The 27,805-nt window shown below is 38.9% G+C and overlaps 2 protein-coding genes and 1 long non-coding RNA gene across 6 annotated transcripts; 1 reads left to right on the forward strand and 2 right to left on the reverse strand.

The window, feature by feature from the left end:
• Positions 1 to 40: 40 nt before the first annotated feature.
• Positions 41 to 7,175, reverse strand: LOC115206194 (uncharacterized). Its single transcript, XR_003880753.1, has 3 exons — positions 6,939 to 7,175; positions 6,369 to 6,559; positions 41 to 1,781 (listed from the first exon to the last, which is right to left on the reverse strand). It is a non-coding gene; the product is annotated as an uncharacterized LOC115206194 (long non-coding RNA).
• On the forward strand, positions 4,072 to 5,953 carry LOC115206190 (uncharacterized). The gene is made up of 4 exons (XM_029772882.1): positions 4,072 to 4,140; positions 4,302 to 4,353; positions 4,925 to 5,154; positions 5,334 to 5,953. The coding sequence occupies exons 1-4, from the start codon at positions 4,087 to 4,089 to the stop codon at positions 5,655 to 5,657; spliced, it is 660 nt and encodes a 219-aa protein (XP_029628742.1). The 5' UTR covers positions 4,072 to 4,086; the 3' UTR covers positions 5,658 to 5,953.
• A 9,097-nt stretch (positions 7,176 to 16,272) lies between the features above and the next one.
• Positions 16,273 to 26,062, reverse strand: pou2af1 (POU class 2 homeobox associating factor 1). 4 transcript variants are annotated; one of them, XM_029772880.1, is made up of 6 exons: positions 25,968 to 26,062; positions 20,195 to 20,322; positions 19,703 to 19,820; positions 18,362 to 18,404; positions 17,967 to 18,256; positions 16,273 to 17,798 (listed from the first exon to the last, which is right to left on the reverse strand). In XM_029772880.1, the coding sequence occupies exons 2-6, from the start codon at positions 20,218 to 20,220 to the stop codon at positions 17,466 to 17,468; spliced, it is 810 nt and encodes a 269-aa protein (XP_029628740.1). In that variant the 5' UTR covers positions 20,221 to 20,322; positions 25,968 to 26,062; the 3' UTR covers positions 16,273 to 17,465. The 4 variants fall into 4 exon arrangements, with proteins under 4 accessions (XP_029628740.1, XP_029628739.1, XP_029628741.1 ...); XM_029772879.1 differs by lacking the exon at positions 25,968 to 26,062 and adding an exon at positions 24,313 to 24,675; XM_029772881.1 differs by lacking the exons at positions 19,703 to 19,820; positions 25,968 to 26,062 and adding an exon at positions 24,313 to 24,672 and having other exon boundaries at positions 17,967 to 18,181.
• Positions 26,063 to 27,805: the final 1,743 nt, after the last annotated feature.

Here is a 27,805-nt window from a genome sequence, read left to right on the forward strand (position 1 = left end):
GAGCCCACTTACGTATATCTTACACTAGATGGCGCAGTTGTTTCATGTTACCTCTTCCTTTAATACATATGATATGAACAAACAACATGTTATCAGAAGGCAATTTTCACTCAAATATTTGAAGAAAATATGAGCACATTGCCTTAGAGAAACCCGTTTCCTATAAGTGTTCTTCCATTGCCGTTGTTAGCCTACATTTGAATAACAATTCACAAACATATCAAACAATAAACACAAACATATACCTCGTTTTAATTAACATAGCTTAGCTTTCCGTTTTGGGGTATCGATATATCATTATCATCATTCATATATTGAGAAAATACACACACTATATGCCCAAAACAATCTATTGCCTTTCCTGATTTATACTGGTAGGGGCCTATGCAATGATCCTATCATGTAGGCTTAAAGCCCATCATCTCCACTGGGTAGTTGAATTGGCGTCTTGACCAACTTCTCACCTTCCATAAAGTAGGACCTAGGCCCATTATCGTAACTGACAAGAATATTATGCTAGTGTTCTGATATAATATCTAACGTTACAATGTTTAATTTTTTTTATTTCTGGGGTTGCAATTTCCTCCCCAAACATTACGCTGGTACCGTGAGAGAAACTCTTATACATTAAAACAGGCATGGACAGTAACCCTATTCCAATAAGTCTATAAATTGAAAATACTTTGCCCACATCTAAGTAGGCCCAGGATACACAAGTAGAGCGATCAAGGAGTCTCCTCATTGAATTCAAATTATATCAGACATATGTAAACAGAGTTTTTGCATTGAAACTCATTTGTAAAAAGTTTTCTGGATTCGAGTAGGCTACTTTATAGATAGTCTATAGACTCTATATATTTGATAGGCTACCTATAAAGTAGCCTAGCCCTGGGATGTCAAATCAGGTTTCACATGTGAATGACTGAAACTTTCAGTCTTTATAGTTATATGAATAATGAATATAATTCATGTAACTAAACTAAATAATGCTAAAACCCCTGTAAAAGAATTGGTAACACATGGGTGATGTGAGCTCCGGGGATGGGGAGCATGCACTTGCTGAAGGAGCAATGGAGTCAGTGATGGCAGAAATGGCTGCCACGCCCACAGCGAGACATTTAATATTTTGTTGTTTAAAATAAGACAAATAATTTATGGTCATAACGTGTTGATGTGCTTATCCATCCTGAAATACATATGATCTGCGATGTGTAATGGTTGGTGCTGTTTAGATAGAGCATCTTACCGTTACTTTCCTGTAGGGCCTCATTATGAAGGTGGACTAATGGCCAGATTGGCAAAAGATGGATAAAATGTTTAAAATATCCATTTCTTTTCGGGTTGGGTATAAAATAGTGCTGTATTCTATTAAATGGAATGTTATTTTAAGTGCATATGTATTGATTTATACTGAAAAATATGTATTTTTGTGTAGCCTTTGAATATTCAAATTGAAAGTAACGCGCAATCAAATCATTGTCAAATCATTGAGTTCTAGGGGTTTTAAAAAGTAGGCATGGAGAGAAAATTTCACAAACTAATACATCCCTAGCTATATTAGGATATTATTGTATGCTCTGAGACAGTTTTAAGACTTGTGTGTTGAGAATTTGTGTGATTTTTATGAATATTTCATTATAGCCCATATAACTGAGCTAGAAAAGGACATTGTGGAATCTCATAACTGCTCTTCTTCCAGGACTCTTTCTTAGATTTTACAACATGTCTGGTAAGTTCATAATTCGTTTTTCTTCTGATCATGGTTCTCTTTTACGTTCTTCCTGGAAGAAAGAAAGAAATCTAAATGTTAGAACAAAACGATTGGAAATAATTGACATTGCACAACATGCTGTTTCAGTTTCTATGGGAAATGCGAGGTTCTGATGAAAACCTTAGAGATAAAGAATGTAATTCGTGTTTTAACTAAAGAGTAATGGAAACTATCCTTCAACAGTGAGCTCATGTGGATTAATACCATGCCTATTACCTGCATGATGTATGCTATTTTCGATTACAATATTTTTTAATTGAATCGAACAACGTTTTAAAATAGTGTTTTGCTTATTTCTTAAACATCACTACTTTGGGCCACTTTGCCCAGGTTAGGGCGTGAGGATAACTTAACTCAAACGCGATTTTATTTGCCTTATTCTTGTCGATTAAACTGTAATTGTAGTCATTGTAATTACACTGAAAAATGTAAATTTACAAATGGTCATTTTAAGCGGTAATCTGTGGGATCTGTATTTTGGCCAGCATTACTATTTGCCACATTTAAGACAAATCCTGATCTGACATTTCAGTATCTGAATATTTAAAAGGATGGGGTTGACAGCCAAGCACACCTCTTTAGATTCTGCCGAGGCAGCTGCTATTATATAATCGCCTTTACCGCCAACTTTGCAGTCTCTGACTGCCTTAATGAGTTCTACCATTGTGTGGCGTCGTTTCTGTAATGACTTTAGTCATTGGAGTAGAACGTTATACCCCCTTATACTTAGAAATAAAGCCATGACATACAATTGAAGGCGAACATATATGAGTACCGTTCATTTTAGCATAAAAATCCAAAAGTTATGCTACTGCACTAACACATGTGTTAAGAGTGGGTATAGGCAACGGCTCTAACCTATCGGCCTAGTACAGCCTAAATTAGGATGCAATTTAATTTAAAATGCAGTCCTGCTTCGATGGATGAGCTTTACATAAAACTGAATTGTTTTACTGCGTAATTGTCAGGCTTGGAGCTTCGATAGGCTAACGGAAATAATTATTTAATCAAAAAACGTTTATTTTATCCTTGGGTAGGCTAAAGCTCATATTGCTATCCGATAGCCGACCAACGATATGTAGGCTAAATACGGTGCGTAAAAGTAACTTACTTTTATAATCGGACGAATTTCTTAAGCGAAATCTTCAATTTTCACCTCATTTTTTGCGGGATTTGTGGAGTCCTTTGGTTTCTTTGTTGTTGACTCTTACGAGGCCGCTGTTTGCCAGCTTTACCTGTAGCCTAACTTTACTAGCCTACTTTCACGGAATATGCTCCTATCAGCCCCTTTCATGGATCGCAACGCTTAATCTGTGTTTTGGGCCTATGTATAGAATTCAAATAAATATATTATCTAAATAAAATCGAGAAGTTACACTCACAGTATCATTTTAGCACAGGTTTCCGTTGTGCTTGAAATGAGTGTGAAGGCAAGACCACTGTATTGACAGTGAAATTCGAAACCCGGTCTCCGCGGTGCGAGGTTCTCGCAGAGGTAGGCTACCGGGAAGAGACTATAGACCTAGGTAGGACAATAATAGGACATTTCTGGCTTTCGCACGGGCAACTTTGATACAATAACTTGGGCAACATTTGAGGGATGCATAAGGACAGTCGTTTGTTCATATTATTCACAAATAAGTCTAGGGGTAATACATTACCGACCTAATTGTTGCGTGAAAGTATGTAGCAGGCAGTGAAAGTGCTCCAGAGAGGCAGGGTTGGGAGCGTTCAGGGTTTTTTTTTTTTTTTTACAGTAAACATCGATACAATGTTTTTCTCTTATGACAGATAAGCCAAAGGTGTACCAGGGCGTGCGGGTGAAGACAACTGTTAAAGACTTGCTGCAACAGCAGAGAGCTCTCCAGACAGCAATTAAAACTGTTAGAATGGTAATTATCACCTCACTCTCTCTCGTCTCGCTCTGACTGGCACGCAAGGATTTACGCACGCACGCATCGGGGGGCACACACACACACACACACTCACACACACACACACACACACAGTCTCAGCATAGTTGGAGGTGTTGCACTCTCCATGAAATCCCCATTGCAGTAACTTCCTCCTTACCAACCTTACCCCAAACACAAAGTTCCATGCCTCATTAATGATTAACCACCAGGTCTACTCTCTAGTAGCCTATCAGTTGATACTCGTTAAGCAGTAACAGTGGGACTTGTTTTCCTGTAGGAACTGTACCAGCTGTTTTATGTGATATTTTACAGTAAATTCAGATTCATAAATCAGAAAAGATGTCCTTATGATTTCCATTGCAATTGTCACAAACACACACACTCAATCAACCCTCCGAAATGAAGAAGAAGAAACACATCGGCAAATGCCATTATTCTGCTATACAGTGGGTGGTAGGCTACTTGTTAGTTGACGGTATACATGGTGACGCATCGCAAATCCATCATTTTCCCGGGATGAAAAAAAAACAGCCCAAAAATCGAACTGTTGTAAATCAATGGGGACTTATTTTTTCTCTCTGTATCCCTCCTTTTTTCTTTTCCTAATATAATAGAAATCCCAGAGCTTGGCGAGTCAGGATGTTTGCGTCTCCTCCTCCTTGCCAGGTACGTTCAAATATGTCCACATATTAGTCAGTATTTATACACAGCATTCCATTGTCTTGTTCGCACCATGATTGTATGGTAAAGCATCACCATGGAAAGTCCAGAATCAATGTTCTATAGTAAAAAAAGTAATGCTCTTGACTGTCTCCAAACCTGCTAACGAAAATACATGTAGCCTACAGTAAAATACAGAAATCCTTTTTAAATGTCCAGTGGGGGCGTTGCAGTAAACCATAATCAAATAAACAAGCTTCGATCAAAAAGACAGAAGGCAATGCATTATGCATCAATACATGCAAACACATAAGCCTATTATAAAATATAATGTGAATTGCATATCAGATTAGGTCAGGTAAATATCTAGATTGACACTTACATGGAGAATTAACGACCACAGGAGAATAGTTTGAACATATACTAGGACCTTTTTATAAACTTGCATTCAAATGTGTTTTTAGTTGTTGGCTGGTGGTGCCGTGACATCACTTCTGGAGTCTTCACTCTTTTAAATGGCCCCTGCATGTGTTTATGTATGCAACCTCTGACTGATCGTTCTCGTTCATTCCTATAGGCCATTATTTTGATTATTTCCCTCAAGAGATGAATTCCAACGGCAGCTTTCAGCCGCGAGCCTTTCCAGACAGCAACGTTCAGATGGAGAGCTTCGATAATCAACAATTGATAAGCATGATGATGCCCAACGAGACCTACGGCAGTGGTATTGTGCATCCCGCTCCCTCAACAAAACTTTGGCCCCAGGAAAATCACTCCCTGAATATGGACTATTGCGTCAATGGCATGGTATGCTTTATTCAAATTCGTTTGCGCAATCACCTGTCTTTGCAATTAACAGCCGTCAGCTGAAATATTTGACAAAGCTCAGCCTGTTTGTTCGTCCAGAGAGTTGGCTCGGAATAGAACACGGTTTGGTTATACTGTACAACAATATTAATGCACATCTCCTCTGGATTGTTTTTCAGGCTCCCAGCTCACCATCAGGTTCTCTAAATATGTCAAGTCCGGTCGATTACAATAGTTATTCGCCACAGGAGTCTTACTCTTCGTCGTGTTACAACTCTCCGAACAGGATGGACTCGAGTTATGGGTTTGTTCCAGAGCACTACCACTACCAGCACTGCAACCTCCAGCACTGCTACTGCCTGTCCCATTGGTCGGGTACCCAGGAGAGCATCTCCACTCCAGAATACGCTATTTATGGCACAACAGACTGTGTACATGCCTCGCCTGTGGATGGCAGCTATTTCAGGCGGGAATTGTCAAGTTCAGAGATATGCTACCTTTAAAGATCCCCTCGGTCTTTGTTTTCTGTGTAAATACAGTAGAATGTACAGTGAAAACAATGTCTGTAACTCGATGTCAAACGGTTGCACTTGTGCCACTTGTTTTAAGATGTAGGCCTGCTTTGCATTTCGGAGTGTTTGCTGTCAGAGTTTCCTCGGAGTTTCTGTTTTTGTTATGATTGGAAGAATACTTTTAGAATTCATGAGTTTGGATAAATGTTGCAAATGTATGGGTTTAGAGCTATCTAGTTAGTTATTGACTGTGATTTAGATATATTAAAACAAATCTAATGATGTCATCCTGCTTTTTTAGCAGTAACTATATTTTTCCTTATGGATGCATTAATTTTGTAAAATAATTGAAAATCCTACCCAAAGGAAATTAGCAGCATCATCCCCTTCAACTCAATATTTAGTTTCCCTGTTCAGTTGCACACAGAAGCTTAGTTAGAAACATTAACTTAAATTGAGTTTTTCAAGTCATTGAATCATATTTACTGCTAAAACCAGCCCCTTTACTGCTAAAACCAGACCCAAATAAAAATGTCCAAAAACCACTACACCTGCCACCACATTAACTAGACTGAAAGATAAATGACAATAGACAAGCGATAATGATAGAGAATGAATATGTATAGTGCTTGTCGTTATAAAAATAATCTGAAATACCCTATAAAAACTGAAGAAAAACACAACAATAAGGTTAATATTGACCGTTCTTGATGTGGAAGATGGTATTCCATGGAGGCAGACGCAAGTCCACGTCACATCACATCAGGACACATCCAACTCAAGAGACGCCTGTCTCCACTCTCCCCCCGAGCGCACCCTCCTCTGCATCGGGATCACTATCTTCTCCGAGGCCGAGATAAAGCAGGGTTGAGCAGGGCTAGAAGTACGCCTGCCTGTCCAAAATGAACATATCGTTACATATGACCAAAAAGATGAATAAATAAAGGAAATAACTACTTGAATAAGGATTTCATGTTTTTATTACACACAACAGGTCAAAGGGGTCATAATAAATGCGCACGAGTTTTGCGTAATATAAAGCATCATCCAGTGGCTGCCAATTGCGTGAACAAATCAGAAAAAGGACCTTAGTGTCAGAATTTATTAATGTACATTTCCCGCCAGAAGTTTACTATTACTCTCCTGTCTTATATTATAAATGTTCTGTTAGATCAGCAGCAGCAGCCATTGTTACTGTAGCGTAGGCCCGCATCCAAAATCCAAACCTTGTCTTGTATGCAGGCTGCAGGCATAATGCAGCACATACAGTACCTGCTGTGGTCCTTGACCTCTTATCACGTCCAACTCATGAACCAACCAGTTTTCTGGGATAGTGATCTGGTGAAGGGTCCTGGGGTAAGATGTTTATTTTTGGATTTCTAAATCCTCCATTGAGCAACTTTTTCTCTTTTTATACAAGCTGAGCTGAAGCGTGTCTGGGTGTGCTCTCATTCATTAGAATCGAGTTAATAATGAGGGTAACGCGATCCTCAGAAGAACCTATGAGATACTAGACTGAAGGTGGAGAACAGGAGGAGGAGGGATGCAATTGCAAACACTGGAAACAAGGAGAGTAAAGTATTTGAAAGAGGGGTCTTCAAGTATGGTCCTTTCTCCTGACCTTGAGTTGATGGTGAACTTCATATGAAATTAAATAAATCTATAGGGCCTATGAGCTCCAATTACAGCAAATGTTGGGCCCTGATGTCATCACTGCTGTCCTCTGCAGACCTGGGTTCAAATAGCATTTGTTTATTTTTTAAGCTACGTTAGCTGTGCTTGATTGAGCTTGCCTGGCACAAGTGAACCAATGGAATAGTCCCAAAAGTATAAACTCACCCATCTCACACTCCAGGCAGGCTCAATCAAACACTCAAAGTACAGTATATGAAAGGAAATACATATGAACCCTGGTAAAACTCTTACTGGCAGCTCATAGGTTCCTGGGTTTCTATACCAGACAATTGGAAAAGTTAGCTGTGGTGCTCAATGGCCTAAATTAGCTGTCTTATACCTTAACTGACAAATGTGACAAGGTGGTTTGGTACTGTTTTGAGTTCTGGTATTGGTTGGAAATGGAGGGGAGGCAGGATTTTAGGTACAAGCAAAGAATGTTAATTGTATGAAAAGGTAGTTCCCCAAGAACACTGTGTAGCTTTTCAAAAACAAAGCAGGCATCGTCCCTAATATAGAACCCCAACCTCATCGCCCATCACGTTCAGCTCATCTAACTGTCTCAAGCCCATAAACCCTTTATAAGGTATTTGAATGCTTCACAAATAATTCATAAGCAACTGAAAGTGGCCCCACTAACATAAAATGGATAGTTCAGCAAAATGAAACATTTACATATTGAAGTCCCTACCTTAATCATACTTAGAAATGAGTCTGTCTGGTCTCAGTCTTTTCTATTTAGCTAGGTCTCTATGGGCTGGAGGAACTCCATGCATTAGAATGATTTTGGGGATACTGGTCTCTTTGGGATAAGGAACCACCCTCCATTTTATATGATCAGTTTTTTCATTTACATTTATTTTTGATTATATTTCCTCCTTGCCTCCTTCTTACAGCTTCCTTTTTACACATCTTTCATTCTGAGGATAATATTTTCTTCTTCTTTTGTCTGGACAGTCTCGATTTGCAACATAAAGACACAATGAAAAGAATAATGAAACAATTACCAAGTACCACAACATTTGTTCCATACAATTTCTCAATTAAAATATAATTGTTGTTGTTTTTTTAAATGGGGTTTTATCTTGTACCAGATGCACTGAGAGTCAACCCTCACTTAGGTGAAAAGGAATGTGTCAAAGTAAAAAAAAATGCTTGGGTGTGTTCAGTATTCCAAATTCCCGCTACTCTCATGCCAAGTGCCTGATTAACAGTCCTCTGTGGAAGTCCCCTGTTACACCTTGTTAATCCTGATCTGCCCAGAACAACCTGCACTTTCACATGCCAAAACTCATGAGCCACCAGCTCTAAAGAACGCATGACAGAACACTGCTATTGAGCCTTTATTTTTAGATAATTTATCTAGATAATTTATCTATTAACCGTGCCAAACATACGGTATTGTTAGGCTATTAATTCAAACAGTTGGCATTTATGGGAAGCTAAGAGATTATTTACTCTCTGGGAGTGCTGTTTGTTTTATAGAGCCTGTGTCATCATAGCCAGTGCTCATTTCCAAAGAATTTCCAAAGAACACTTCTTCATTCATGTTACAAATCATCCTAAACTAAATTAAGTGAGCTACACATAGATATCGGGAAGATTTGAGCATGATATTTGAAACATGCTAATTTGGGGAATATTGACTTGAATGTTTTTGGCCAGTCATCAAAGGCATACAGGTAAACAAAACCAAAGCATGGATTGCTGTCTCCCCTTTTCCAAAGACTGCTTACAGGGTGAGGAAACCATAATGCAATTTAGTAATTTGGGTGAACTGTCCTTTTAAAATGCGTTAGCTGTCAGCTACATAGTTAAACTAATAAAAACAGTCAATTATGGTACACAAAATATATTAAGGTTCTCTTTTTGATAGGGTCATGACTGGAACATACACCACTGCTCAAAAGTTTGGGGTCACTTAGACATTTCCTTGTTTTTGAAAGAAAAACTATTTTTTGACCATTAAAATAACATCAAATTGATCGGAAATACAGTGTAGACATTGTTAATATTGTAAATTACTATTGTAGCTGGAAACGGCTGATTTTTTATGGAATATCTACATTGGCGTACAGAGGCCCATTATCAGCAACCATCACTTGTGTTAGCTAATCCAAGTTTATCATTTTAAAAGGCTAATTGATCATTAGAAAACCCTTTTGCAATTATGTTAGCACAGCTGAAAACGGCTGTTCTGATTAAAGAAGCAATAAAACTGGCCTTCTTTAGACTAGTTGAGTATTTGGAGCATCAGCATTTGTGGGTTCGATTACAGGCTAAAAATGGCTGGAAACAAAGCACTTTCTTCTGAAACTCATCAGTCTATTCTTGTTCTGAGAAATGAAGGCTATACCATGCAAGAAATTGCCAAGAAACTGAAGATCTCATACAACGCTGTGTACTACTCCCTTCACAGAACAGCGCAAACTGGCTCTAACCAGAATAGAAAGAGGAGTGGGAGGCCCCGGTGCACAACTGAGCAAGAGGACAAGTACATTAGAGTGTCTAGTTTGAGAAACAGATGCCTCACAAGTCTTCAACTGGCAGCTTCATTAAATAGTACCCACAAAACACGTCTCAACGTCAACAGTGAAGAGGCGATTCCGGGATGCTGGCCTTCTAGGCAGAGTTCCTCTGTACAGTGTCTGTGTTCTTTTGCCCATCTTAATCTTTTCTTTTTATTGGCCAGTCTGAGATATGGGCTTTTCTTTGCAACTCTGCCTAGAAGGCCAGAGTCGCCTCTTTGACGTTGAGACCGGTGTTTTGTTATTTTAATGGACAAATAATGTGCTTTCTTTCAAAAACAAGGACATTTCTAAGTGACCCCAAACTTTAAAACGGTAGTGTATATACTGTTGAGATTGAGAGTGATTGTTTTATTACTGGCCTTTAACTGTAACAGTTTACCCTGGAGCTGATCCTGTGACAGTAATTGCCCTTGCAGTACCTGTCATTTCAAACAGTTGCAATAATTGATTGATGAATGTGGGAAAATAAGGTGGAAAACCTTGTGTCTTAACAACGTGATCAGTAAGTGGGATGTGTTTATGATGAACAAGTAATTTTCCTCCTGGGTCACCATTCAAGGTTTGGAAAGAAAGTGTACAACATCTCACAGTTTACTGCTCCCACAAGTCATCTTTATTAGTGAATCTCATTCCAACATGAGTGCACCGGATATGAATTCCTGAAGTACCACTTAAATATCAAACAATTATAGAACTTGATATAAAATAGCACGTGGCATATAAGAAACAAACATACTCCAGTACAGTATGTGTATGTATGTGTACATTTGAAAGTCACAGGCACTGATTCACTGTTCATACTCATTCACAGCGTATTCTTATTTGTCTTTGGGTTGAAATGTTTGCTGACCTGACACAATGTCACTTCAAAGGATTGTGTTGATGTTTTCTATCAAGTCCTTACATGTGTATAAGGAAGGCGGGCCTGATAAAAGGATTTCAAAAGGTTTGATATCTGCACAAACTGTTAAACACGTTCCTTCTGTTCGAACCATAAGGCCTTTCAATACTGATAAAATAGAGGAGCACATTCATGTGTTGCTGAGATAACACCTTCACACCCATGCCCAGGGTATGTGGCAGGTAGCTTAACGGTTAAGAGCACTGGGCCAATAACCCACAGGGTTGCTGGTTTGACTCCCTGAGCCGACTAGGTGGACCCTTGCGCAAGGCACTTAACCCTAATTGATCCTGTTAGTCACTCTGGATGAAACATGTCTCCAGATTTTATTTGAATACATACAAATGTTTTTCTCCTAATTTCATGTATCACATTTATAGTCTTGTTTTTTTATTTCAGGTGTTTGCCAAAGCAATATTATTATGACTTTTATGTTAGCAGTTCTGTTTTTGAAAACAGAAAAAATAAGTTATATACCTCTACAAATGTAGGCTCACTATCCGTGCATCATAAAAGATGTAAGTCAATACATGCGGTGTGTTGATTCTCAGCTCTTGGTTCTTTTTCCACATTTATCTGCAGGCCCAGTTGGTCGGCAGACTTCTCAACCGAGTTGTGATCATCTGCATGAAAAGAGCATGCAGAGCAATGTTCTCTGCAAAGTCAAGATCCTCAAGCTCTGGGAATGGAGTCCACTGGATGTGGCCCCCTATCCTAATGGATCAGTCAATAGCAACCATTAAGAGAATGGGTGAGAGAACGCATACTTGGGGTATGCCACAGATGACGGTGAACCCATCTGTTCTAGGGTTGTTAACGAGAATGGCAAATTTAAATTCCCTGTAGAAGTAGCTAACGAGTAACAAGGTTGTGGGGGATGCCATGAGAGGACTTTCCAAATGCTGTTTCTGAGCACACTGTCGAAGGCATTTCTGAAGTAGATCAAGATGAGGTATAAAGTGACTTTCTATTCCAGGCATAATATGGTCCATGCAGCCACTCCCTTTTTGTGAAAACAACTAACCAGATAGAACTAGTCCATAGGGATTGTGCCCCTAGATGAACTCCCCAATGTTTTCAAACAGGTCTGTCAGTGCCTTTCGGTGCAATTTCAGGGGTCATTCTTGACCATCTCAGCATGGTTAGTGTCAATTCCTTGCCTTTTGACCAGTCCTTAGGTATTGACAAGTCGTCAATGTAAATAAGAATGTATTCTTAATTTATTTACCTGTATAAATAAAGGTAAATGATTGTCCCTAGATGAATTCCTCAATGTTTTCGAACAGGTCTGTTCCCGAACGGTGTTTGTTCCTTTTTGAGAAATATGTGGGTCAGCAAGGCCATACATGCTTGTTCCAAAAAAATTGGCCAGACTAGCACACCTGTGCTCTACCTTTCAGAAAGTGTGCCCTCTAGCACCAGGAAGCCAGAGCAGGGAGAGAAGAGAGGTGCTGCACCATGCATGCCACCATGACACCTGCAATTCTAATTCTGTTTTGAGAGCTCCCCTACACTTTGGGGCTGCAAACTCCAAACTCCATATATGTGCTGGTGCACCCCTTTTACTATTATTATTGAATTGTGTCAAAAATCTAGATTTTCCTACACTCTGTTGTTTTAGTTCCAGACCTACTACCCAGTTCTCTTTAGTCCTTACATACCTTTTAAGCCTCAGGCCAATAACTTGCTTGGTCTTGGTGTCATAGTGATACAAATCTTCACTACTTTGTCCAATACTTTTTATGTGGCTTGTCCCTTCTCCTTTAAACAAGCTTATTTTATTTTGGCCTGGTCCAAATGTAATTTATATTTTACTCCTAGGTTTTTGGTTATGTGGTGTGTAATTCTTTTTATCCTGTTTTTCGATCTTGGATTTTTCTAATTTGAAGTCTGATCTTTGCAGTGATGAGGTGTTTGTTGCTGTATGTGTTCCCCTGTAAGCTCATGTGTCCAGTAGAGGTATTTTCCATTTGCCATTAGGCCTAATCATCCACAGTACATATTTTCCCAATAAGTCCCAGTATAATTGTGTCCTGACATGTCGCTCTTTGAAGAATAGGGATGTTTGAGGGCAACTTTTACATTCCCAGTGTTGCAAGAGGGCAAGTCTGAGCATGAGATGTGCTCATAGCTATTGCATTACCAATATACTGTGTTGATGTAGTATTTTTTTCACAGATCATTTCTCCCAGTAGATGAATACGCAGGTTGGTCTGAACCTGTTTGAATGTATCTCTTTTTCCTTTTATCATTGTAAGAACATTATCCCTCGAAGGTTGATCGCTTGTCCATTTGTACCGTCGCTCTGGATAAGAGCGTCTGCTAAATGACTTAAATGTAAATGTAAATGTACCTCAATGGTATACATTCAGGTCCATAATTATTGGCACCCTTGATAAAGGTGAGCAAAAAAAGACTGTATAAAATAAACCTAAAATATTAAATGATATTGGAGAACTCATCGGGAGGGGTCTTAGGGGGTTCAAGTCCGGAGACTGAGATGGCCATTGGAAAATGTTGATTTAGTGGTCAGTTATCCATTTCTTTGTAGATTTTGATTAGTGGGGTATTGTCTTGCTGGAAGGTCCACTTGCGATCAAGTGTCAGCTTCCTGGCAGAAGCAACCAGGTTTTTGGCTAAAATGTCCTGGTACTTGGTAAAGTTCATAAGGCAGTTGACCTTAAAAGGGGCAATCTGCAGTCGCATCGTCCATTTTTGGACTTCGGAATTAATGAAATGTTCATATTGATTCTTGAAGAACACTATTTATTTTATTTAACTAGGCAAATCAGTTAAGAAAAACATTTTAATTAGAATGACAGCAGGTTAACTGCCTTGTTCAGGGTCAGTTATCTTTTTACCTTGTCAGCTAAGGGATTTGATCTAGCAACCTTTCGGTTACTGGCCCAACGCTCTAACCACTAGGCTACTTGCCACCCCATCCATATGACATCTTCATGGAGGATAGGAGATAAACTCTTTTAAGTTGCTTTCTCAACTTTCCCCTTTCACTTTGTTCATTACTAGAGTTTTAAAATATGTTGATGCAATCAGATGTTTTCAGGCCCAAATGAGTTAAAGATGGCCTGACAACGTTTTTTTATGCACAACACACCCTCCAAAATGTATGCTTTACACCTGCAGAAAATCCTAATTTATTACTCCACAACTTTACAGTCATTTATTTCAAGCATATGAAATCCAATGCATAGAATTACATTTGCTACACCGGAGACTTTGGATTATAGAATTGTTACTTCCAAGATCACTTAGGGAGAAAAAAATGACTCCTTAAAAAAAGAGTGGCGAATGTAAGATCGTCTTCCTGCAGTCAATGACCAAAAGCACCCTCATTGGCCTCATGGGTGGAATGTTATTAATATTTGTCATTATTTATTATACAATTAAGAATATAAAAAAATCCTGTGTTTCTATGTCAAACAGTTTTGTTATATTTTTGTTATATTTCTTCTGTGATGTATATAAAGTGTAATAGTGGGATGCAAACTCAACATTTTATACATTTCAACTCTATATCTGACATGGTACAGGTGTCTTCTTTTTTCTAAGCCCATAACCATGTGTGTGAAGAGTATACTTTTGTTTCAAAGTAGATTTGTTTAAGACTACCAAGAATCACTCTGTGTGACCCTGATTTAGCCCACTGCAGTAAAATGATTTATTAAACAAGGTTTCACAGCAAGTTCAATGTTATAGTAAAACCACAAAATGTTACTCTGTAAGCCTACGGTGGCCCTATGGGACCAACTATAAAAGCACTAACTGAAGGGGATGATGGATTTACCTGATCTCAGGCTAATAGTAATCTCACCCATGGCACGTTCCATGGCAGAGAATGGATTTGGGTTTCCCCCCATCTCTCAAAGCTATAAGAGGATAAATATACCTGTTTATTCATACAGGTCAATTTACCATTTATCTCGCTTCTGAGGTCATAACAATACAATTATCACCAGTGAGTCACCATTGAGACCAATATCTATTTTAAAATGGAACCCTGCATACACACAAGTTACAAAATAAAATAAAAATACAATAGAATATAATACAAATATTGAAGAAAAACAATCACATTCCTCAGCAAGGAGGTCCCTAAACAAGATTTTGAACTGCCCAAGAGGCAACAGAATCTGCATTTGTAGGGAACTCTGGTTGTTCCATACATGGTGTGCAAATAAGCTAAAAGCAGATTTACCTAAGTCTGAGGAGACCGAAATGGTTTCCAGAGTTAGTCATCCCTGAGACCGGTATGTACCTGTACGGTTATTAAATGATGTTAGAATTTATAGTTGAACGAGAGCAATGGATCGACCTATGTGATTTCAGAGAGGGCCAGCCTACTTTCTGGTAAAGAATGCAGTGGTGTGTACTGAACCTTTCACCTGTAGTAAAATGTAGTACGTTATGGTAAACTGCAGAGATCCCAAGCATTATAACATGGATAGATCATCCCGTGTGAGAAATTGAGGATACCAACCAAAGCTAGAAAAACAAACATACACTCTTAGAAAAAAGTTGTTACCTAAAGCCATAAAGGGTTATTTGACTTGTCCCTGTAGTATAACCCTTTTTGGTTGCAGGTAGAATCTTTTCATTTAAGCATTTTTCATCTTCAGATGAAAAAGGTTTCTTGTTGAATCCGACCTGTCCTCAAAGAACCCCTTTAGAAACCTTTTGTCTAATATTTTTCAAGGAGCAAATACACAAATCACATTTTCAACATTTTCTCTTCCAGCCTTTTACAACTAACTCAATACTTCTTGTGAAATTGTTCTGAGGTTTCATCTTCATGACTGGCACTGTGCTGGTTCTTTTAAACTGGCAGCCATAGCTCATGTCCCGGCCTCAGTCTCAGGGCAGCTGTGCAGGCATGTTGGAGCATCTCACATTAAAGGTGCAGTATTCTTAAGAGGGTACAGGATATACATTGGCAGCATTAGTTGAGAGCCATGATAAGAATCAAATAGTTCAGCACTAATGCCATATCATCTTAACATTGCTGTCGTCTTTTTTCTTAAGTACTATAAAGCAATGCAAACTCAAACAGAAAGAGGCTACAAGGTAGGTCACGACCCTGTCTCCTCAGATCCACTACATCATCCTCAGGGCGTTAATACATGTTATAACAGATATAAGAGGTTGATGGCCTGATGGAGCACGCTGTCATTGGCGATCGATTTTCAAGATGTGCAAAATATATTTTTCCTTTGACAGATAAGACTGTTTGTGGTTCCCTTGATGATTTATTTCAAGTTTAAAACACTTTTATTATGCCCCACTGCTAGCTGTGTTTCATTTCGTACATCATTTGGATAAGATAAAGATATAAGTTTCTGTTTTATCCTCAACGGAAAATCATAATGTTCTGGAATAGTTGTATTTAGTGTATATCTTATGAGGCCTTAGAACTGTCAGTCCTGTCCACTCTGAGATGTATTATAATCCTATTAAAGTCATATATTGAGTAATGGCATTAAAATGAATTTATAAGTGAACTTTAATTAAAAAGAAACAGAAACAGTAGAGGTTTGACAATTATTGACATAATATGTTTGACATAATACATTTTGAAGCCTCACATACTTCAGGATATCTAAATACTGTAATGTTACATGGCTTTTTTTTACATTGAACATACCACACATAATAACACTTCTGTATGCAACATTTCTCCAAACATAAACCAATAAACTGAAAGAACACAAGTGCACAGTCTTGCTGGACCTCAAACCTTGGTGTGCTTCAGGTGGGTGTGGCAGGTGTGATGCAGAGCCCTGTCTTTGTCGGTTTCGGGGGACGGGACGGACCCTACAGGAGAGACACTGATGGGACAGCCAGATAAACAGAGAACAATGGGCTTTCCCACTCCTGTACCATAGTTAACTGACAGCCATAACGTCCAACTTCTGCTTCAAAAAATAACGGCAAGAGAGAGCAAGGCAACAGGAAACGAGATGGGGTTTTCATGTTTTATGCCAAATACTCTTCAAAGCAGACCCTGGATAAACACAGATATAGGTTGATTTAACTGTCTTTCAGTTACAGCATCTATAATAGATGACAGCAGTTATTTTATGACAGCAGTTATTTTTCAGTAAAACATTTGTTTAGTAAATATTAGAACTAGTAAAACTACAAAACTGTTCCCTTTTTCATCATGGGTTGATTTAACAATTGAATGACTTTAGGAAATGATTTCAAATATTTGAATACATTTCTCAGAGTAACTACTTTTAAAACAACTGTATTCGATTATGGCTGTCAGAAACGAGGTACTTAAAATAAATAAATACCTTACAAGTAATTGAAATAAAAAATACATTTAAACTTTTAGCATGATTTGGGACATATCAATCAAGGCCTGTCTTTCAGTTAAAGCATCTATAATAAATGACAGCAGTTATTTTTCAGCAAAATATTTGTTTAGTAAATATTAGAACTAGTAAAACTACACTGTTCCCTTTTTCATCATAAAAACAGCAATTCACAGTACTTAAATGTACATTACAACATAAAGGATAGTATAACTACTATATTAACCTGAATTCTGAGCAATAGAAATATAAGGGGTACCTACATAATACATTCATTTATAACACAAACATAACACATTCATAAGCATTGTGTAAGCATTTCATTAATGCTTATGACTGGCTTCAACACTGATATATCTTAGACACCGGGGATGAAGATTGACGAACTGTTCACATATGTGTATTTCTCATCATGATCTTGGTCCTCCAGAAGTTTCTCCAGAGGGTTGGGTTCTTCAGCCCCAGCAGGGCTCTGCTCCAGGGGCTGGGGCTGAGGGTCCTGCTGGGGCATGATGGGGGTCACTGGCATGGACATCGGAAGCAGCTGAGACCCAGCTAGAGTGGCAGGGTGAGAGGCAAACTGCACACCTGATGTTGGGATGGTGGTTAGCGGCTGGGCCCACGGGATATAAGTCAGCACAGAGTCCTGGAGGTCCACTTGCGGTAGGGCTGTGGATGCTGGTGCTAGGGTCTGGACCGACAACATTGATGTGTTAGTAGTCAAAACCCAGTTGTGTTACAACTTGTTTGTACAGGTAAATGTGTATTGTCCTATGCTCTGTGGATAAGATGCAATGTTTACAGAGTTCACGCTTTATTCAGTTGGCACATGATCAAGATTTGTTGCTCTTTCACTCACCCCGAAGTTGGTAAAGAGAGGCGTGTGTGTGTAGGTGAGCATGGAGGATGGGCCCACCACGGTGTAGCTGGGACACATGGGCTGCATGTACGTGTCAGTGGTGAGGGGCAGGGTGGTGGTGGTTGAGGTGGTGGGGTCATGCTGCTGGAGGTACTCTGGGTAAGACCAATGGTTCATGGGCTGGAGAGCAGTAGCTGCAGGCTGGGCTATCCAACCTGTACAGAGGCCACCATCATTGACAGTGGAGGAGTCACTGGATAGGCTACTAGCCACTTCAAACCCGGAAGTCCCTATGGAGATACCATAATGGGTTAGCACTAGTAGCCAATACTATCGTACAGCTTTAAACTTATCATCCAAAGTAATGAGGGGAATATATACTCCAATTCACTTACCAAGCTGTGCATATGAAGGCAAGTTGTTGTTTAGGACCCCAACCTGTGAAAAATATATAATGATAAATCTACCTGAAGGAAGGGAATCTAAATTAACTCCAAAAGCCTTTCTTTTTCAAGCTGACTTACAATGGTATTTGAGCTTTAAAGTGCAGGATTTTACATTCAAATGCTGTATGTACATTACCAATGGTAAACCCCAGGTGTACATGTGGTGAGTGATTTGAATCCTTTTAAATGCCAACATAATTTAAACAGTAGCTACAAATCCACTGGCTTATAAGGTCATGTTCCTAAACTCTGTGTGTGTGTGTAGAACAATGTATTACTTCACACTCGAATAATGAGTAAATTATATCCATTGGTGTGTGTGTGTGTGCGTGCGTGCGTGTGTGTGTGTGTGTGTGTGTGCGCCTGTGTGTGAGACATATATGGAAGTTTGAAGGAAACAGTGGAATGGCAGGAGAGTTCTGGAACAGGAGACTTTTACATTGAATCCAGGCATGCAAATTCACTTGCCAAGCTGGAGAACTTCATTGTCCCCTGTATATTATAAACTGGGTGGTTTGAGACCTGAATGCTGATTGGCTGACAGCCATTTGGGGCAGCAGGTAGCCTAGTGGTTAGAGATTTGGGCCAGTAACCAAAAGGTTTCTAGATCAAAACCCTGTGCTTACAGGGTTTAAAAAAAAAAAATGTACTGCCCCTGAACAAGGCAGTAAACCCACTGTTCCTAGGCTGTCATTGTAAATATGAACTTGTTCTTAACTGACTTGCCTAGTTAAAAATAAAGGTTAAATGGTATATCAGACCATATAACAAAACATGTATTTTTTCTGCTCTAATTGCGTTGATAACCAGTTTATAATAGCAATAAGGCACCTCGCGGGTTTGTGGTATATGGTCAATATACCACGACTAAGGGCTGTATCCAGGCACTCCGCGATGCGTCGTGCCTAAGAACAGACCTTAGCCGTGGTATATTGGCCATATACCACACCCCCTCGTGCCTTACTGCTTAATTGTTGTTGCAAAAGGTGTGTCATATTTTCTATGACATATTCATCTTTAACCTAATTTTGCGTTTATCTTCTTTTAAAGACAAATACTACACATTTAGTACAAAAAACTGAACTCAGTCCAACTTTTCTACTGATCTGCTGAACCTTTCCATGAACCTCTGAGAACCTCTGTTTTTAGACTATCAAGTACCTCTGAGATTACGGACTATCGAGTAATACAGTCCATTTAGTTGGCTATCCCTTATTTGTTAACAGGCCCTCTACCTTTCCATCTCATCAGGGCCTGTGTGTTTGGAGTGTAGTGTTGAGAATGCCTTACTGTGTGTGTGTTGTGTGTTGTCAGAGGTAATTCATAGGTTGGTAAGAGGGCTCCTTGGCACGGCTGGGCAGAGTTGATTTGCATAGGCCCTGTGCCCAGCCCTGCAGTCATGTTGTAACTGTCATGGAAAAACACCTGCATTAAATAAGGATAAAATCCCCTTTTTCTACCCTGCTGTAGGAATCTGATCTAATCTTCTCTAGGCTCCTTTCAGTTGACGTTGTGCATGTCCAGCCGAACGAAAGGTCTTCTCTCTCGTTTTTAGGGCATTTTGTAAAGATAAGAAAAAATGCTGAAGATTCTGGTTGACGCTTTAGGTTGACAGGTTGACAATTTAGGTTGACACTTATCTAAAATGTTTCAAATGGCATTCCTGTGGCTTCGCTGACTTGGTCTCTGTTCTCTTTTGTCTCCTGCTCTGTCTTGTTCAATTCTCTATTATAGGATGACAGGCTCACACTAATTTCATAGTTCTTGTTATGTTTCCCTCACCGCTCTAGGGGGCACTGTCTTGGCATTGTGGAGAAGCAGTCCTCGTTTCCTCCTCAGCAACTCTTTGACTGGGTCTCGGACTCGCACTCCTTGGTATGGCTTTTCATCAGGCTGCCCTGAGGAAGGAGCTATAGAGCCAATCACAGAAAGGAGAAACTGGCAGTTAGCTTATATCTGTGTTCGTAAGGGTTAAGTCTGCAACTACAGAACTCTATTATTCATTGATTGCTCTTTAAAGATGCAACACGGAGGTTCAGTTGCTTATTGTTTGGGTGTGGTAGGGAGGTGTGTCCCTTTCTGTCCTGAGGTAATTTCAAGACAATATTTCTCCATTTAGGAGACACCTTTTGGCTCGAGAGCACACACAGAAGAAAAGGTTATGTTAAAACTCTTTAAGAAGAGGTATCATAGATGTGATTTGCACCACAGATAGTGGTTCTGATTGGGTAAGTGGACAAGAAGGAACATAATAGAAACAAAAGAAGAAGCTCAAGTGTGCTACACCCAGCAACCTTATGTCTGTAGGCACTAAGAGAGACCGAAACACCTTGGACATTCTGCAAGTTTTAGCTTGAGATGAAACTGGACCTGAGTGTGGGGAACTCTTTAAGTAGGCCAAGTTGGAATTTGAAACGCACTTCTATTGTGAAACAAATCTTTTCAACAACATGAGAACAGCACATACTCACATGCTATATAAACTGTCATCTTTTTACAAACAAATTATTTGTCGATTTGATAGACTAGAGTAGGCTATAGAGAATTTCATGTTGATACATTCTAAATAGAGGGAGACATTTTACGATAGACATGTCATTAATGACAACGCATTCAGAAGTTTATGACTAAGCGTGAATGAAAAATACTTGCGAGATGTACATTTTGAGCAGCTTTGTTGTCATTGTTGAAAAGGATATTTTGGAAGTTAAATTGCTACCAGTTCACTTCTATTACCTTTTTCAACTCCCACTTAATGAATTTGTTTTTGAATGAATCATCTTCTCTTAATGATATGTGCCAGTAGATATTTAATGCACATTGATTATAACCTTGACTGACTATCGGACAAACTCCCTGTTCTTTCTCAGTGACTGAATGAATCAATGAATCACTCAACTAAGGCACGGCATCTGCAGATGAAATTTTACCCTCAATTTCTTATATTTTAGTGAGGGAAAAATCATGGTCTTTAGGCTCATGAAATTGGTCCATAGAAATGTTCCTTATTTAATACAAATTTGGTTGACTACGGAAAGGAATATCATATTGTGTATTTGACTTATACATTTCACCAGGTTTTAATATTTTTATAAAAAAGACTCTGCCTTTAAAAATGACTGTCACATACAATAAGACACTGCTTGTCTGTGCACATGTGTGTAACCAAGGTGTGTGAAACCGTGGGAACCGGTTTCCGTTGTCAGGTGTCTAGAGACTGATGATAATCTACAATGCAGAGTTGGAGGCCCTATGGTTTCAGATACTGGCGTTCTGGCTCAGATCTGGCTGTGTTGTTAGCTGGAGTGAGTCCTGACACTTTCCTCTCCAGATCTAAATCTAGATCAGATTGCTTTACCCCCCCAGCAACGGAACAGTCAGCTGACTGAACTTTCTAACCAAATAACAACTTTAAATGACCTTCACATTATTATTCAACTCTATAAGGCCCAATTACTAGCAGACAGTACAGCCCTTATGTGAAATTGTGTGTGCATGTGTGTGCATGTGTGTGTGTGTGTGTGTGTGTGTGTGTGTGTGTGTGTGTGTGTGTGCGTGTGCGCTCCCGAGCCATCAAGAGTAACTAATATGTTGTCACATGGCCAACAACTGAGATAAGGGACTTCCAAGGAAAGCCGGGGTGGCTGGACCATTGTTTGCATACGGAGGTGTGGAATGTTGTGGCCTAGTAATTTATGTCAGCAGCCACTCTGACTCACTCGATCAAAAATGTACTGGAAATTCACCTTGAAGTGTACCTTTGTGGGGGGAAAACAGCCGGCTTTTTCCTTTGTTGATCACAAATAAGCCTTTTTTAAATGACTTGTAAAATCAACCAGACAAAATGAATTGGGTGGAAAACGGTTTCGTCGTAAAGGATTTGAAAAACTGCGGCATTGTCTGTTCTTACAGTAAATACTCCTTTCGTCTTATCTCTAGCAAATAGATTGTACTATATTTCACAAAGCTTCATTTAAAAGTAGGTAGTGCAGCTTGACGTCTTATCCTTGAACATGCAAAGAATGCTTTTCCCCCTGTAATGTACAGTACAGCCCCCATTCCTACATATCACTCAATGAGCCCATCAACGCTGCACAAAACGTCCTCCTACATTTACACTTAAATTACTGTGGTGCAAAAGACTGTAACTCATCCCAGTGTAGTAGATGATTCTGAATGTGTTATTTCACCTGGAGCAGGATCAATGAGTTAGCCAGCTAACTTTCCTAAATATTCTGAAACAACGTCATATTTCTGAATTTGATCTTTTTTCGACTTAACTACAGTAAGAAGTTGTTGTTTCATCCAAACAATGACACTTTATTAAATAACCAGCTAATGAACTTACAGTAAAACTTTAGGCAAGTCAAAAGATGAGCATAATCTTAAAATGTCAACTATCTCTTTAATTACACTAAGTGTGTCTGTAGTGCAGGCAGGCGCCCCTCACGCAGCCCCTGAGAAAGTTATAGGCTCTGACAAGCAGTAACCACATGTATAGCATGCATGTCAGTGGGAAAGGAAGCTACAGCACAAAAGGATTACTCAGAGGTCATATCGTTACAACCAACCAATGGAAGGTAAAGCATGAGCTATAACACTATGAAACGGAATAAAATGTTTCCTTTTTTATGAGGACCTTTGTAGTTTTTCTCTATAATGCTTTATTATATTCCACAACCTATGGAAGAATATAAACTCTCAATGTAACTGGAGCAACCAGAAACTGTACAAATAGAAATTTGTTTGAGCGAGTGTGAGGGAATTATGTTGAAGGCGGTGTCCACATTTAATATGAAAATGAGCAGTTAAAATTACGTATTTAATTGACATGAAACACATGAAGATCTAAGAGAACATGAAAAATAATTATGAATTCAGTCCTAGTCTTCATAAACACATAAACACACACACGCACGCACGCCGAACGCACTTACACACACACACACAAACACACACACCAGATTCCAAGCTGTACAAAAGAGGAAGCAATGCAGCTGTGATGTTTTACAGTGGTGTGGTGCTTGGGCCGTTTTGCATATCAAGATTATAGCCAACCTCCAAATGATTGTCTTCCTCTTTCCAAACATAAAACTTTCTCCAGTGATGACAACATTGCTTTTAGCCCTTTTACTGCACGTCGATATGCTGAAGTAGAAAGTTACTCTAGTTAAAATTGTGGATTGCAAGTTAGGATTTGGTTCAAAGAGCTACTTTAACCCCATCCCTGTCTCAGATTAAAGAATGTCAAAATCCCTCTGTCCAATCAAAGACCTAATCTTCTATTCCTTTTATATTGGCCTAAGTCTTACGTCTCCTCATGTGTTGTTGCTTTATAATGACTTTCTAAGTGGAAAACCACTGTAAATCATCTTAACCATGACACTAGGGTGGAAAAAGCTGACGAGGCTTGGAGGAAACTATCCATCAAGACTGACCTGAAACATGTCGCCACACAACTTGAACAGTTTTCTCAGCAAATACTAAGTAGTAAATCCTTTTTCTGTAAGGAATGATGTATCAATTATGACCCTCAACCTCTGACCCCAACTTTTGACCATCAATGACAATGTGCAAAATACTAATTCGCATGTAATAGTTTCCAGTGTTGTTGTCTTGTAGTAATCATATGGACATTTCCACAGCACCCCCTTACAGTACATATTGTAGAATGACTGGTTAGTTGGAGGAGGTAGGCTAGTTGACACCGAGTCACCTGCTATTACTTTCCCTGCAGTAAGATGTTAGCATACCATAGTCAAATATCTAAATGATTCTGTTTGGCAATGTTTGATCAATTGATGAAGTAAAAATATTATGTTTTGGAACATAGCACAATGTTTGTGTCAACATTTCCAATTTCTATTTAGATGTAATTTTTAAAAGGATCATGTACTTACATTTCTTCCAGTGCATGCTCTATGGCTGTCAGATATCTCAAGCTCTGAGTAATTTGTTGAATTGCTTGACTTTTCTTAGTAGGATCTGAGTTTGACACAGAACCATAGTGAGTGATGGGCTTCAGTGACTTGCTTTTTAACAGCCGCTACAAAACCTCAAGTGATGTCACATCTCTTCCAACCACAGGTTTCCCTGAGTCCCAGTGTCACCAACGTTCCACTGACATTAACTGAGAGCTTGACTACTACACTCTTTTACACTCCAAACATGGCTGTCAGTGTCCACAAAGATCCAGTAGATGACTTGAATGGTACCAACATAAGGACTAAGGAATTTGCGCTACATTTTTTATTATCCACACAATTCAAATAGTGACTATTGATAGTTACTACTTTCTTTACATTCTTAAAAATTCAAACCAGATTACAACAGAGTAAGTGTTGCTGCACAGTCTTGTACATGAATCAGCTTTCCCCCTCGTAAAGCCTGCAGAAATGTTGATGCATGGGGCAAAGAGAAAGATTTGCAGTTTTATAGCTAATCTCATGCTATTCTACACATTTTGCCATGAGGCTGAGAGAAAATGTTGCTGTTTTAAAGTTAATTTCCTGCAATTCTACACATTTAACCAACCGTGAGGCTGAGAGAAAATGTAGCATTTTTAAAGCTAATTTAAAGCAGAAATATAGGTGTTTTGACTGTGATAAAGGCACTGGATAGGTGAGGTGAAATGTGTTGCTTTAAAGGGTCAGTCATAGTAGTATGAGCTATCTCATTTGCTAAATGAACAAATGCAATGGCAGTGGCGTGGTGCATAAAGTCATTGAAGCAGTGGCATGTGCCTCTATGCAGTCAGATTAGTGGTTTATTAAGGGTGTGGCTTTAAGTTAGTTCTTATTGGCAACCCATTATGTGAGAGTGAATGTCATTCAAGTTCATCTGTTCTGCTATATTTCATCAAATCTGGTTAATCCAGTGTGCTGCTTGCTATGAATTCTATCTGACGGTGTTTGCATGTTTAGGTAAAAAGACAAATAATGTCCTGTTTGGAACACTGACGAGTAAAGATTTCTTCTTTGTAGCTGTCACACCAAATTAGCATAGAGCACATCTGCACAAATCTGATGCCTAAATTAAGCCTTTCAAAACCAACCCTGAAACTGAACTAAGCAAGTCTACTAGATATATCAGGAAATGCATAGGAAACACCTGCATATACTTAGAGGTTGACTGACCACCAACGCAGTACGAGACCTCATGTTCCCTTTCTTAGCAGTTTGTTCTCTCAAAAATGTGATGATTAATCTTCCAATGTCTGCATCCATCAGCATTATCTTAATCTGGGAGTTCTTATTTTTTCTATTTAAAGTCATGGAAAAAATAAGACAATTCCATTCCATTGCTAGCTAAACTAGTGAAAACAATGGCGTAAACTGATTTTCAATCATCTCTAATTTGTAGTAGAAAGTTACAATGCAACACTTTGCCTTACAGCCTTCAAAAGCTGATAGATCAGTAGGCTACACATGCAATAGTGTCTAAGAGACAAAGACAAGCAACATTTCCAGGCTTTGAGATATCCATTGTAACCTTCATGATTTGTTACCAATTGCTATTACTTTGACCAGAACATAATCAATAGATTGTAACTTACATTGTCATGGTGGGATAATTCTGTAGTTCCAGCTGGTCCTACACACTTGTCTAGAAGTTATCACTGTTCATTCTATTTTCTTCCCATGGCTTTTGAATGAGTGCACTGACTGATGCAAAGTATGGCTTCATTTAGATAGCTGATGCAAAGAAGCTGTTATACAGGGGTTTTCAAATGATCACAGAGGTGTTCTGTGGCTTTAAGCAAAATTAGTGTTTTGATTACAATAAACATTTATATTCACCATGATGTATTTTGAGGATTACTGGGTTGTAGCACTGACATTGTATCTCTCAGAAGTTGCTTTCTTTTTTCACAAAGGAAGATGCTCATTGGCTGCAGTTACCTACCCAGACACGCGCACACACGGGCATGGGCACACACACACACACACACTAATAATTGAAAAGCTGAAATGTCTTGAGTCAATAGGTATGAACCCCCTTTGTTATGGCAAGCCTAAATAAGTTCAGGAGTAAACATTTGCTTAACAAGTCATAATAAGTTGCATGGACTCTGTGTGCAATAATAGTGTTTAACATGATTTTTGTATGTCTACCTTATCTCTGTACCCCACACATGCAATTATCTGTAAGGTCCCTGAGTTGAGTAGTGAATTTCAAACACAGATTCAACCACAAAGATCAGGGATGTTTTCCAATACCTTGCAAAGAAGGGCACCTATTGATAGATGGGTAAAAATAAAATAAAAAGCAGACATTGAATACCCCTTTGAGCATGGTGAAGTTATTCATTACACTTTGGATGGTGTATCAATATACCGAGTCACTACAAAGATACAGGCGTCCTTCCTAACTCAGTTTCCAGAGAGGAAGGACATCGTTCAGGGATTTCACCATGAGGCCAATGGCGACTTTAAAACAGTTACAGGGTTTAATGGCTGTGATAGAAAACTGAGGATGGATCAACAACATTGTAGTTACTCCACAATACTAACCTAACTGACAGAGTGATAAGAAGGGAGCCTGATCAGAATAGAGCTATTCCAAAACATGCATCCTGTTTGCAACAAGGCACTAAAGTAATACAAAAAAAGGCAAATCCAATACAACACATTACTGAGTACCACTCTCCATATTTTAAAACATTGTGGTGGCTGCATCATGTTATGGGTATGCTTGTAATTGTTAAGGACTGGGGAGTTTTCAGGATAAAAAATAAATGGAATGGAGCACAGGCAACATCCTAGAGGAAAACCTGGTTCAGTCTGCTTTCCACCAGACACTGGTAGATTAATTCACCTTTCAGCAGGACAATGACCACAAGGCCAAATCTACAATGGACTTGCTTACCAAGAAGACAGTGAATGTTCCTGAGTGGCCGAGTTACAGTTTTGACTTAAATCTACTTGAAAATCTATGTACAAAAAATGTACTCAGGGATGTGAATACTGATGTAAATGAGATATTTCTTCATTTCATTTTCAATATATTTTCTAAAATGTATAAAAAATGTTTTCACTTCGTCATTATGGGGTATTGTGTGTTGATGGGTGAAAACCAAATATATTTAATATATTTTAAATTCAGGCTGTAACACAACAAAATGTGGAATACTGTAAGTTAAGGGGTATGAATACTTTTTGAAGGCACTGTAGCTATTGCTCCTGTGTAGGGACACTGAGGACTCTTGAAAAAACAAAGAAAGTGATACTTATCTTCCTGTATCTCTACTAGTCAATGTCAAGTCCATTTACCATGACAACTCTTCAGAAACACTGGGGTTTACACTCTGTAGGCCTAGGACAATGTACTTTATTCCTCTCTCACATGTAAAATCTCTGTTTAGAAGTGCTTACACCCTCAACAAAGCAGAGG

This window comes from Salmo trutta, chromosome 13 (assembly GCF_901001165.1).
Source record: "Salmo trutta chromosome 13, fSalTru1.1, whole genome shotgun sequence".
In the NCBI taxonomy this organism is placed as follows: domain Eukaryota; kingdom Metazoa; phylum Chordata; class Actinopteri; order Salmoniformes; family Salmonidae; genus Salmo; species Salmo trutta.